The sequence below is a fragment of the Camelina sativa genome, chromosome 12 (genome assembly GCF_030686135.1).
Source record: "Camelina sativa cultivar CO46 ecotype springtype chromosome 12, ASM3068613v1".
Lineage (NCBI taxonomy): Eukaryota > Viridiplantae > Streptophyta > Magnoliopsida > Brassicales > Brassicaceae > Camelina > Camelina sativa.
Genome location: NC_141891.1, coordinates 37974837 through 37988920, shown reverse-complemented (window position 1 = coordinate 37988920; position 14084 = coordinate 37974837). Strand labels below are relative to the sequence as shown.

The 14084-nt window shown below is 41.6% G+C and overlaps 1 protein-coding gene and 1 non-coding gene across 2 annotated transcripts; one reads left to right on the top strand and one right to left on the bottom strand.

Annotated features, from left to right (window-relative positions):
- The first annotated feature begins 1632 nt into the window (after positions 1-1632).
- Positions 1633-4746, top strand: LOC147933282 (uncharacterized). Its single transcript, XM_087478190.1, has 2 exons — positions 1633-3177; positions 3842-4746. Exons 1-2 carry the CDS (start codon positions 2002-2004, stop codon positions 3857-3859), a joined length of 1194 nt encoding a protein of 397 aa, XP_087334316.1. The 5' UTR covers positions 1633-2001; the 3' UTR covers positions 3860-4746.
- A 1827-nt stretch (positions 4747-6573) lies between these two features.
- Positions 6574-6680, bottom strand: LOC147933281 (small nucleolar RNA R71). Its single transcript, XR_015576853.1, has one exon. It is a non-coding gene; the product is annotated as a small nucleolar RNA R71 (small nucleolar RNA).
- Positions 6681-14084: the final 7404 nt, after the last annotated feature.

Sequence of the window (14084 nt, the reverse complement as noted above, 5' to 3'; positions counted from 1 at the left end):
GAAACTGTCTTTGCTACCTTCAAGACAGTTTCCAAAGTTCTTCAAGCAGGGTTTTGGTGGCCAAAAATATTTAAGGATGCTCATCAGTTTGTGTCTAGATGTGATGCTTGTCAGAGAAGAGGACAGATTAGTAAGAGACCTGAGATGCCACAAAATTTCATCCTTGAGGTTGAAGTTTTTGATTGTTGGGGTATTGATTTCATGGGACCATTCCCTTCTTCTTACAAGAACAACTACATCCTTATAGCTGTTGACTATGTCTCCAAGTGGGTGGAAGCTATTGCAAGTCCCAAGAATGATTCTGCTGTGGTTCTTAAGCTGTTTAAGACCATCATATTTCCAAGGTTTGGAGTGCCTCGGATTGTCATCAGTGATGGAGGTAAGCACTTTATCAATAAAGTGTTTGATAAGTTATTGAAGAAGTATGGGATTCAACATAGAGTAGCTAGTCCTTATCATCCTCAGACTAGTGGACAAGTTGAGGTTTCGAACAGGCAGATTAAGGAGATTCTGGAGAAAACTGTGGGTGTTACAAGGAAGGATTGGGCTATGAAGCTTGATGATGCACTTTGGGCCTACAGAACTGCATATAAGACACCACTTGGCACTACTCCTTTTCATCTGCTTGATGGGAAAGCATGTCATCTTCCAGTGGAGTTAGAGCACAAGGCAGCCTGGACTGTTAAATTGCTGAATTTTGATGTCAAGACAGCTTCAGAGAGAAGGTTGGTTCAGCTGAATGAGTTAGATGAGTTTAGACATCATGCATTTGAGAACTCTAAGCTGTACAAGGAGAGAACCAAGGCTTATCATGATAAGAAAATCATTTCCAGAAATTTTGAGCCCAATGATCAGGTACTTCTGTACAACTCTCGCTTGAAGCTGTTTCCTAGAAAGCTTCGTTCTCGCTGGTCCAGACCATTCACTATCCAAGAAGTCCGCCCCTATGGAGCTATTGTGCTGCTTAACTCCAAGGGAGGAAAGTTTACTGTCAATAGACAGAGGGTGAAACACTATTGGGCTGAAGCCAAGATACCAGACAGACACATTGTGCGTTTGGATGATGCACCTTCTGCCTAATCCGCTGCCAAGTCAAGCTAATGACTTAAAACAAGCGTTGAGTGGGAGGCAACCCACTGGTAGGATTTAATTATTTTTATTTTTAATTTTATTTATAGGATTTACAAACATATTAATTTTTAGTTTTGAGTTTAAGTGATGAAGAAATCGTGAAAATAAAACGGAAGTGGCTCTGCATCGATCGACAAAACTGGTGCATCGGTCGATGCCAAGCTCGATGGTGTTAATGGATCGGAGGATTAGTGGGTTTTGGGTTTGAGAGAATCGGATTGTTGGTGGGCCGGACTTAGCCCAGTTGCATCGACCCAACAGTTGCATCCACCCAATAGTTGCATGGACCGATGCAATATCAGCATCGATCGATGCCACTAAACCTACAATCGCGACATAAGATTTTTCACTTCGTCTTCTTCGCCACTTTCGTCTAAAAACGAACCCGAGAGAGCAAACACTAAATCGATCATATCTCCTTCATTTCTTCACCAAATTCGACGATTCAAGGCTCTATCTGCTGGGTTTTTGTTCCTCTACTTGATCCCCACATCTGCTCATCGATTTGGAGCAATGTCGTCCGGCCCACGAACGAAGAGAGCTCGCCCTTCCATTTCCGTCGCCGCTCAGACTCGCCGGAACAACTTTTTGTCGCCGGCGGTTCCTCCTCCAGCGCCACTGAGAGCAATCTAACCACTTCTAGCTCCTGATGCACCATTTCAAGCTACATGTCATGCTCCATGGCCAAGAAGAGAAAGTTTACGGATTCCGCCACAACATGATTGGCCTGGAAGTGCACTTGCAGAGGTTAAGAAGCTTGAATACATCAACAGACCGCTACTTGATGTTTGGGGAGAGTATGAGACTCTGTTCTACAATTGTTGGCTAAAGGTTGAGATTCTACCAACTCGGTTTGTAGATCCTGTTACTATGCAGAGGCTTGGAATTCATGATGAGGTACTGAGACTTCTGGAGAAGATTGGACTTGGGACTATGTGCACGTACCATTATGACTTATATCCGGAGTTGGTCCGGCAATTCATGGCTTCAGTCCGCCTTCTGTACCAGAACGAGCAGGTTCCAAAAGCTAGTGAGGGAAGGCTGTCTTTCTTCATTAGAGGAGTTCGGTATGAGATATCTTTACCTGATCTTTGTGACATTTACGGTTTTAGTAGAGAGCCAGAGGGAGTTTCACTTCCAGGAGAGTGTGTAGATGTGTTGCATCTTTTGTCTTACTTTGGTACTGGCGATTATGATTCCCGAAGATCTACTATGACTGATGTGAGGCATCCACTGATCAGGTACATTTTTAGAGCCATAGCCAACACTATTTTGTGTAAGATGGAGTCTGGGAAGATGAGAGTGAGTGAGTTGCACATGATGGCATATGGGATTTATGATTTGATTGCTGAGGATGATAGCTGGGTTGATCCTGAGAGGGTTAACTATGGTGCAGTGTTTGCTGACCACTTGATCTCTCTAAAGGTCAAGGCTTTTGGGCGTGGGAAGACAGAGCATGTTGGGAGTCTGCGTACTCCTATCTTTCAGAGACTGCGTATTGCTACCGATTCTGTCTCTGTTTGTTCTGAGAGAAGCGTTATTGATGAGGAGCATATGAGGAACTCCACTTGGATGAAGAGGGAGATGTTATGGCGATTTAAGGATTCTACTGGTTCTCATCTGATCAGATTGCCGCGACCAGATCTCACCACTATTGGAGATGATGCAGAGCAGTTGCGTTTTCTTCCTCCTGCCACTGATTTTGTTATCCATCACCTTCCCGTCGTCTGTGTACTACTGCTGCTGATGAGCCACCTGCTGGTTTTGCTGCTGATCACCCTGCTGGGGGTTTTGAGATTGGTTCTTTATCTGGCACTGCAGCGTTTGAGTTTCCTCCTTTTCCTGAGCCCCTACAGCCTTCTCGTAATATTAGCCAGGGAGACTACCAGGAGTACTAGACATCCACCATGCATACTTTATGGAACGCGCTTTCTCGATTTGCTTGCTTCCGTCCCGCTAGGCACAGATCCCGTTCTCGCTCCCCTCCCCTTGCTGGAGCTAGTGGTAGCGATGGTGACGTTGCTGATGGTGATGCTAGTTCTGAAGGTTGATCCTACTTCTGTTTACGGTTTCTTTTACCCTTATTCTTTTTCACTTTGAGTCATTTTTATGTTTTCTTGAGTCAGTTTGTCATTGAACTTGTATTGCATTATGAACCATTATCTATCATGTTGCGTTTAATGTTGTGTTTGAGTGACTCTTAACAGTGCTGACATCTATGAGAGAAACACAACTAACATGCGGCTACCAGGATACGTCGGATTTTCGCACGATTTGGCTCTGTATCGATCGATGCAACCTTTGCATCGGTCGACACAGAGGCTAACAGTTGGTAACACGAATTTGGTTCACTTGTTAACTACATTTTCAATTTGATTTTTCTTTCTTAGTCAATCTCAGGCTTGATAACACTTGGGACAGTGTTGTTTAAGTCTGGGGGAGGCTGGTTACTAACTAAACACTTTTTCTTTCTTAGTTTCAGTTGTGTCAGTCAAAACCATATTTTTGAGTCAAATTTTTAAAAAATTTTCTTTTTGGAATTAGGATCTCTAACTTATGGTTTCTGTTCTTTGGCTAACACTCTTATGAATCTTGATTATGCTTGATCTCAGAACTGAAGTTTAGAAAAGCTATGAGCTGTATCAACAATCCTAAAAGCCCTTATTCAAAGGATATCTGGTTAAACTAACGTTGTCTCAACTTTTATCAGGATTTTAACCGCACTTAATCTCTTACTTTGGGGTTGGAAATCAGTGGACTAGACTTCTTCTTCGGGCCATACAAGACAGTGCAATTTTTCAAAGTATGTCTTCCCTCTCTCTTCCCTTCAGTACTTAAAAAAAAAGATGACAATAAAAGATGAAATGATTTTGATCAGTTTAGAGGGGTAGGTAAATTACCAGTGACCCCATTATCCTACTCTTGAGTCAAATGATCACACAAAGCTTGGAAGCGAGGGGTAGGTAAATTACCGATTGATGTTCATATATTTTACCTTGTTTTCCTTTAGTTTATTCACATCTTTTGCATCTTTTGCTATCCATTTAGGCCACTATTGTGTAGCTTTAGGACTAATTATGCATTAGAGTTTAGTTGCATTGCATTTGCATCTTTTCATGCATAAACAGGTGATTTTGGGGCCTAAGGAGCATGGAAGCAATGTTAAGAAGGTGTGAAGCAATCATGAGGAGGAAACAAGAGAGTTAAGGCTGAAACAACAAGGTCCGGAGTCCAACTCGACCGCACACTCGACCAGACACTCGACCGTGTGCTGAGGAGGACTCGACCGAGTGGAGGATGCACGAGGGAAGCCAGCTCGACCAGCCACTCGACCGAGCACTGGTCGAGTTGACCGAGCCGTTGACTACTTTGACTTTTTGTATTTTTAGGGCTTCCACCTCCTCTCCTATATAAAGCCCTTGTACCTGCAGCCACCAAAGTGTGCAGCTTTTTAGATATTCTCTAAACCTAGTTTTTACCTTTTTTAGATTTATTCCTTTTGCACCTTTTTATATTAGATCTTGTACTTGTTTAAGAGAGAAAACTAGATTCTTGTATTTTGTTGGTTTCATAACTTTCAAGATATTAAGATTTCGAGTTTCATTTCTTCATCAATATTGTAGATCTCTGTTTCATCTTTCTAATAATGCAAGTTTCAATATTTTTTGGGTTTATGATTTTGTTCATCATGTTTTGTGATTCTTAGTAGTTTGCTTAGATCTTAAGGATGGGTTAGGCTGGATAATGGTTGTGGTTGTTTAGATTGGTCAAGCTTGATTGTTATAGAACTCTTCTAGGCTAGATATTCTCTATGCTAATCTTATATATGAGAAGGTAAGGTTAGATCTTAAGCATCTTAGCATCACACCAATGTCTAAGTTGTTAGATAAGGCTAGATCTAGAGATTATCATGAAGCATGCTAAGAGATTAGATGTTTTGTTGATTTTTGACTATAATGATCTGTTGTTTAATGCCTGCTTTTATATGATCTTTGCTAGTGAGAGCTAGATTGGGAGTATCTTAGCTTGATTGTTATTGCCAAGAGATTGGATTTACTTGTATTAGAAGATCATTGTCTAGAGATAGCTCATGTTTGATTGAGGTTTGTTGACCAGTTCTAGATAATCATAGCTTAGGACCTTTCTTATCTATTGATTTACCTGTTGGAACCCTGTTTAATCGTTAGTCTTTTGCTTTACTTTCGTCCTGCTCTGTTTTGTTGATGCTCTGTTTTGGTTATGTTCATTCGCTTGTCAACTCGACCACCCACTCGACCATGCACTCGACCGAGTGCTAGGTCAAGCTCCAGTTTACTTTCTTGTTTATGCATTGTTCTGTTCTTGTTTTCTTCTACTTATTAGTCAATTCTGCTTAGTATTGTTTATTACACTTGTTCTACAGTTTAATTCAGCATTAGTATTGTCTTAAGTTGCCTTAGTTCATTGCTTTTCAATATTGTCATTAGGTTGTTAGAAACAAATCAACTTGATATTTGGCTTAACTTGAATGCATTGATCACATCTTGACTGCTTGCATAATCACTCTTTATGGATTGACATCTCTTATACTACAACTGCATAAGAGTATTGAAACCTCTTCCACCTAATCATCTCTGCTTATGTCTTTTTTTGCATGTCATCATACATTCATTGCATAAGTAGAACCTAGATAAAACCCTTGTTTCAATTTGGCGCCGTTGCTGGTTTGAGTTTGTTTTTGTGACATTTAGGATACATATTCATCTAAGATTAAGTTCGTTTATGCACTTGTGGACTTGCTGCACTTGAATTTTCTGTTGCTGGGTTGAAGTTGACTTTCAGGTACCAACTCGACCTTCCACTCGACCACCACACGACCGAACAGTGCTCGAGCAGTTGATCGAGTCAGAAGCCGGATTCATTTTGACACCAGTTCCCTGTTGATGCACACGCGGTCAAAAGGGCACAGACAATCTCCAGAGGCCTCTTGACAACATACATAGGCTACAATAGAGTTTGAGAAAGCAGAAAAGAAGGGTAGTGCAAGCACAAGGAAATCTAGTCAACATGGAGAAACCAAATGATCATGCTCAAAGACCTAGACAGATAGGTGCTGGAGATGCCCCCAATACACACTACCAGAGAGCTGGGATTGTACCTCCAACTGTGGCAAACAACAATTACGAGATAAAGAGTGGCTTGATTAACATGCTCCAGGCCAACAAATTTCATGGACTGCCTATGGAGGACCCTCTTGACCATTTGGATGAGTTTGACAGGTTGTGTGGACTCAAAAAAATCAATGGAGTGAGTGAAGATGGATATAAGCTGAGGCTCTTCCCATTTTCCCTAGGAGAAAAGGCTCACCTTTGGGAGAAAACCTTACCTACTGGAGCTATAACCACTTGGGATGCATGCAAAAAGCCTTTCTTGGCCAAGTTCTTTTCCAATGCAAGGACAGCAAGATTAAGGAATGAAATATCTGCGTTTGCTCAAAGGAACAATGAGAGCTTTTGTGAAGCTTGGGAGAGGTTTAAGGGATTCCAAACTCAGTGTCTTCACCATGGCTTAAGCAATGAGTCACTCCTTAGCACCTTGTATAGAGGGGTACTTCCCAAGATAAGAATGCTTCTTGATACAGCTTCTAATGGCAACTTCCTCAACAAGAATGTGGAAGAAGGTTGGGAGTTAGTTGAGAATCTTGCTCAATCAGATGGAAATTATAATGAGGATTATGATAGGACCATAAGGAGCCCCTCACCTGATCTAGAAGACAAGTATAAGAGGGATTTGAAGATGGTAAATGAGAAGCTTGACAAGATACTCCTAAGCCAATCCACGTCTATCCATTTCATTGGTGAAGAAGCAGCTCTAGTTCAAGAAGGGGAGCATGAGTTTGCTGAGCTCTGTTATATGCAAAACCAGGGTGGATTCAAAGGTTACAACCAAGGAGGATTCAAGAACAACAATCTTTCTTATAGGAGTACCAATGTAGCCAACCCACAAGACCAAGTCTACCCACCTCAACAGCACAAACCTATATTCCCAAGCAACAACAACCTGTGTTCCAGCCCCAGTTGTGTCTCCCACCAGGGTTTCAGACTAACCAAGGCCAGGAACAAGACTTAAGAGCCATGATGCAGCAGTTGTTGATTGGACAAACACAAGGAAAGATTGAGGAAGTAAAACAGTTTGCTGAGTTGAATCAAAGGCTCACCTCACAGTACAATGATCTGAACATGAAGTTTGAAGGTCTCAATTCAAAAGTGAAGTTTATGGAAAGCAACCTTGCCTCTACTTCAGCTCCTAAACCCAACCAACTCCCTGGAAAAGCTGTTCAAAATCCAAGGGAGTTCACTGCAAAAGCCATTCAAGTTCATGAGGAAGAAGTCACTAAGGACAGTGAAGTCCAAGTTTGGGGGAATTCATCAGTTACTGAAGCCCCAAGTGACGTTTGTGCAAAGCAACTGGAGTCCGCTGCTGCACTCGACCTAGTACTCGAACAGCCACTCGACCGAGTGCATGCTCGAGTGGACGATCGAGCTGGAGACTCCGAAGCTGTCAAACCTGCTAAGTACATTCCTCCTGCATACAAGCCTCCACTACCATTCCCAGGGCGTTTCAAAGCACAGAGGATTAAGGAACTGAGGGAGATCATTGAGAAAAAAGAAAGGTTGGCTAAGCAACAAGAGGAGGAAAGGGTTTTGAAGGAAGAAGCTTTGGTTGAGAAACAAGAAGAAGTGTTGGCTATACAAGAGGTCATTATTGCTTACCAAGAAGAGGAGAGAGGACCTGCCTTGGAAAAGTATGAACCATATCCTCTCTATAGAGATTTCTTGCTTGATTTGTCAAAGAAGAAGGCTCATGATCAAGATGAGAAGGATCTTGAGAACCTTGGAGGAGTGATCATCCCAATCAAGCTTAAGGATCCAGGTCCATTCTACTTACCATGCACACCTCCACTACAACCAATGTCTTTGTGATTTGGGAGCCTCAACTAGTGTCATGCCCTACTCCATTGCACAAAAGCTTGGGAGGACAGATTTCAAACTCACAAACCTCCATGTATGCCTAGCTGATGGAACAAATAGAGAGGTAGTTGGTAAGTTGGAGAATGTCCCTGTCAAGATAGGGAAGGCAAGGGTTCATACAGATTTTGTAGTGTTGGAGATGGACAAGGAACCTGAAGATCCAATCCTCCTTGGAAGGCCATTTTTAGCTATTGTAGGAGCAGTAATTGATGTCAACGAAGGTCTAGTTACCTTAAACATTGCTGAGGACATAGTTATGAGGTTCAACATCCATAACCCTACCAACTTGGCAACCATTGATGATCAACCGTTTACTATCAAGGACAAAGGAGGTCAAGGAGGTTTAAGTGATAAGGCAACTCCAAAGGCTGAGCTCCCACTTCAAGAGGATTCTGTGGAAAAGCTTAAGAGGTCAGTCCAAGAGTTGACTAGTATGGTTGAGGATCTCCAAGTGAAGCTGAACAAGAGGTCTTTAAGGAAAGCAAGACCTAGGCTCAAAATCAAGAAGAAATATGGTTTGTGTGCTAAGGGTGAGGTTATCAAAGATCAACTTCACAGTGACCAAGAGGTTCTAGGGAGGATTTCATCACCTCCTTGGTATCTAGACCAAGTTTAAAAAGGAAACCAAAGTCAAGCTTAGTGACTTTAAACAAGCTCACTAGGGAGGAAGTCCCTAAGGTATCCTTTGTAAATATGCTTTAATTTCTTAGTAGTTTTGATGTGTTTTCTTTTATGTTTTTGTTGGACAGGCTTTTTAGTGAAAATGTAGTTGGATAAGGAGAGATTTGGACTTGGAGAGGGAGACTCGCAAGCCCACTCGACCAGCCCACGAGAGGTACTCGACCGAGCTGGGGAAGAACCAAGGCCCGTTTGATCTTCAAATCGCTAGAACGATCGAGTGGAGGGAAGAACAAGAAGAAAAATTTTGAAATTTCAAAATTGGTCAAGGGAGCTCGACCATGTACAGTCGAGTGTGGGGTCGAGTGGCAGCAAAAAGCAGGTCAAAGATTCCCAATTCGAATTTGAATGTTCTGTTTGAAAATGTCTTCAAGAATCACCAGGAAGTCTCAACAAACCGCTGCAAACTCCATGGAACGTCGTGATGCTAGCCTTGAATCAAGAGGAGAAGTTGGAAGGACCACTCGACGACCCACTCGATCAAGCACTCGACCGAGTGGTGGGTCGAGCAGTCGGTCGAGCCAGGTGTCGCGTCCTAGGAGAGGTTCAGTTGAGGAATATCCTGAGAGGACTGAAAGTGAGGAAGAAAGAGAGCCAACTCTTAATGAATTCATGAGGAGACACAAAGCCAATGGGAAGAGGCCAGCAGTTGAAGTTGAACAAGAGGAAAGTGAAGAGGAGAGTGAAGAAGAAAGTGAGGAAGAGAGTGAAGAAGATAAGTTAGTTGATGATGGAGAAGCTGAGTCTTGTGGATTGACAAAGAGGCAGCTTTATGATGCTTTTATGAGGATGGAGTTCTTGGGGACTAGATATCCTCATAAGGAGACCATGGAGAAGCTAGCCATTGAGGAGGATGTGGAGTATCTTTTTGAGAAGGGCAACCTAACCAAATTCATGGGGATTTGCATGGAGGGTTACAAAGAGGAAAGTTGTGAGTTCCTAGCCACTGTCAAGATGGCTACATATGCAAGGAAGGATGCTGAGCTTGGAGCTGGTCATATTGCTTTCACAATCAAGGGGAAGAAGTATGAGCTTTCCATGAAGAAGATAGCCAATGTGTTTGGTTTTGAAGTTGGGAGCAATAGGAGTTTGATGGTTCCAAGAGAAGAACTCAATGCTGTATGGGAGACCATTGGGGACAACAAACTTTACTCATCCTCCAACTCCAAGAGCTCAAGGATAAGGAGCCCAGTCCTAAGGTACTTCCACAAGGCCTTAGCAAACACTTTCTTTGCTAGGAAGGAAGCTGGAAATATCAATGAGGGGGAGCTAAAGATGATTGACTTGGCTCTCAATGGAATCATCTTTCAAGCAAGAAATGGTACCATCATCCTTGGGAGCACTGTGGAGACTGATCTAGCAATGGTGCTCATTGACCATATGATCTACTTGAGGAGTTGGGTAGGCAAGTTGGAGAACAAAGGATCAAGAGGAGCACTAACCATTGGAGGCATCATCACTCCAATCCTTCAAGCTGCCAAGGTCCCACTTAGAGGAGAAAGAGTTTCACCAAGATGGATTGACTCAAGCTACCTCACCTCCACTCTCATCCTAGCCAAGGAGATGCATCATGGGAACCTCATCTTCAATTTTGAGCTTCCAACACTTGGGAAAAAGCAATTAATTTTGTCTAACCAAGAGCTCACCACCATTCAAGAAGGAGCCAACATTGACTTTTGGCCAGCTGAGGAGCACTTATTTGATGGAGTAGTTCAACCTAGAGTTGAGGAAGCTAGGAATGCACAAGTGGCTGATGGGGAGGAGCAGTTCTACTTTGAGGATTATGAGCCCAATCCAAGGGATAGTAGAGGAGTGAGAGAGACTTCCAAGAGGTTGACTCTTTTGCAAAAATGGAGCAAGTGGCATGGGAAGAGGTTTGACAAGCTGAAGAAGAAGGTGACCAACATGGCTAAGTCCATCAAGGGACTAAAGAAGGAGATTGCTGAGCTGAAGAGTAGAAACTCATCTCCAAGCCATTCAAGCCCATTGAGGAGAAGTAGCTCAACTAGAGCACTTACAAGAGTTGCGAATCATGTGGAACCAGCTAGAGCTTCAATGTACGAGCCAAATCAGAGGAAGAAGAGCTCAAGTACCCGAGAACAACAGTTTTCAAGGCACTCGACCGGGTCACTCGAGCACCCACTCGACCGAGCACCCCAGATGCACTCGGCCGAGTTCCAACCAAGATCACCATATGGCTTCCCACCTCCAGCTGCATATCCAGGATACCCAGGTTACCCTCCCATCCCACCTCAATACTTCATGGATCCAGCTCTCTACCAGCAGTTCTACCAGCAGCAAGCTCAGAATTTTAGCACTCGCGGTCCAGCTCGACCCCCCCCCCACTCGGACATGCACTCGACCGAGTCACGGTCGATCGCCGTCGTCAAGCTGCCCCATTCTCCTTCCACAAGTCATCAACAAGACCCCAACTACTCCTATGACAGCATGCAGGAGGATGTGGACAACTTCTTCCACAATCCCTAAGGTACCACTATCACCTTCACTTGTAAATATCATTGCATTTCATATAATGTTTAGTTGTTTAATCTTGAATCCTCAATCAAATTTCTTTCACACAAGAGACTGTGTGATTTAAGTTTGGGGGAGGGTTTGAGATAGTATTTGATGTTGTGTTTTGTGTTCTTATTTCAAATTTTTAGCATCATCATATTAGTATTTGCATAGCATCTAAGGCATAGAAAAACCCTAAAATTTTGAAAAATTTTGAAAAAAATCTTTACAAAAAAAAAGTGTTCATGTAGTTTGCATTGCATATTAGGATCTTGTTTAGCATGTTTCATATAGGATTGTTTAGTATTTGCATTAGGGATCTATGATGAGTTTAACCTTGTTAGCTTGCTTATTCACTAGACTAGGATCAATGCCCAAGTTAATAGTACTTTGATGCTAGTTGAGTAGTTAGAAGCATAAGATTGAACCAAGTCTTGAATTCCTGCATTGCATTTGGTCTAAATTGAAGCATGTTGTGATTTGATGCCATTTCCTATTTATAAGAACCTAATATTGACTTTCAATTATCAATGTGTGCATTGCTTTAAACTCATGGATACCATATACATACTTGGATCATCTTTCTCCTTTTTACCACTCTTGTTGATCCAAGTAGCTGATTAAATCATTAAGATCAGTTCTCCTACCCCTTAACCTATCCTTCTTTCAAGCCATGTTTATTCTTGTGAGTGTGAGGCCTATTTTTAGGATTGAGCTTGGTAGAAAGTGTTAGGTTTGAACTGACAAGAGTAAGACCTTGTGTAGTTCTAGTTTGCATTTTTCAAACTAGATAGGACTAGGTGGTTACTTGTTGGGTTTTGGACTTGGTTGTTTGAAAAAAAAAAAGAAATGAAAAGAAAAGAAAAAAAGAGAAAGAAAAGGGTAGAGTCTTTTAAAGGAGAATGAGTTTAAGCAAAGTCTAGTGAAAGGATGGGAAGTATAAGATTGTTGAGGTTGGTTCTAGTTAAAGAAAAGAAAAGAAAGAAAAGAAAAGTCTAGCAAAATGCTTATATGTCTTAAGAATAAGAAGAAAAGAGAACCATAGCAAACAAGTAAGAATCCCCCATCCCACTAGAAAGTTCAATAAGAAGCATCTCCTAAGACTTGAAAACCAAAAGAGAAAAGGGTTAAAGAGAAAAGAAGAAGCAAAGGGTAGCACTAGGATCATTTGGGTTTAGATTGCTAGGATAAACACTTTGGGTGCCTTTGGGTAGACAAGGTTTTATTCTTGTATGTGTCTAGGTGTTCTTACCTTTAGCATTCTTCTAAAGCTCAATCCATTTTCATGAGAGAACCTTGATATTGATAAGCCCTACTCTAAAAAGAGACCATCATTGTCTCAAAGCCTTTATTTCCAAGCCAAATGAGTTTAGGCATTGCATAAGATTGATTCATGTTCTTGATTAATGAAAGTTAAAGGAAATGGTTGATTTGAATGCATGTGGATGTCTAAGGCTCAAATCAATGAAGGTTGTGATATGCTTGTCTAAAGTCTTTAAGTATAGCTCATTCAACTTGCATCATAATACTAGTAACTTGGACATTGATTCTAGATAGTCTATTTTCAAGCTTTAGGAGCTGAGATCCCACTTTCAACCCTCACCTACCTTCTTATGTCTAGATTATTTGTTTGAGGGCAAGCAAAGACTAAGTTTGGGGGTGTTGATGTTCATATATGTTACCTTGTTTTCCTTTAGTTTATTCACATCTTTTGCATCTTTTGCTATCCATTTAGGCCACTATTGTGTAGCTTTAGGACTAATTATGCATTAGAGTTTAGTTGCATTGCATTTGCATCTTTTCATGCATAAACAGGTGATTTTGGGGCCTAAGGAGCATGGAAGCAATGCTAAGAAGGTGTGAAGCAATCATGAGGAGGAAACAAGAGAGTTAAGGCTGAAACAACAAGGTCCGGAGTCCAACTCGACCGCACACTCGACCAGACACTCGACCGTGTGCTGAGGAGGACTCGACCGAGTGGAGGATGCACGAGGGAAGCCAGCTCGACCAGCCACTCGACCGAGCACTGGTCGAGTTGACCGAGCCGTTGACTACTTTGACTTTTTGTATTTTTAGGGCTTCCACCTCCTCTCCTATATAAAGCCCTTGTACCTGCAGCCACCAAAGTGTGCAGCTTTTTAGATATTCTCTAAACCTAGTTTTTACCTTTTTTAGATTTATTTCTTTTGCACCTTTTTATATTAGATCTTGTACTTGTTTAAGAGAGAAAACTAGATTCTTGTATTTTGTTGGTTTCATAACTTTCAAGATATTAAGATTTCGAGTTTCATTTCTTCATCAATATTGTAGATCTCTGTTTCATCTTTCTAATAATGCAAGTTTCAATATTTTCTGGGTTTATGATTTTATTCATCATGTTTTGTGATTCTTAGTAGTTTGCTTAGATCTTAAGGATGGGTTAGGCTGGATAATGGTTGTGGTTGTTTAGATTGGTCAAGCTTGATTGTTATAGAACTCTTCTAGGCTAGATATTCTCTATGCTAATCTTATATATGAGAAGGTAAGGTTAGATCTTAAGCATCTTAGCATCACACCAATGTCTAAGTTGTTAGATAAGGCTAGATCTAGAGATTATCATGAAGCATGCTAAGAGATTAGATGTTTTGTTGATTTTTGACTATAATGATCTGTTGTTTAATGCCTGCTTTTATATGATCTTTGCTAGTGAGAGCTAGATTGGGAGTATCTTAGCTTGATTGTTATTGCCAAGAGATTGGATTAACTTGTATT

Bases quoted from the DNA above. Each gene is read 5' to 3' on its own strand.
- LOC147933282 (XM_087478190.1), top strand. From the start codon at position 2,002: ATGCAGAGGCTTGGAATTCATGATGAGGTACTGAGACTTCTGGAGAAG.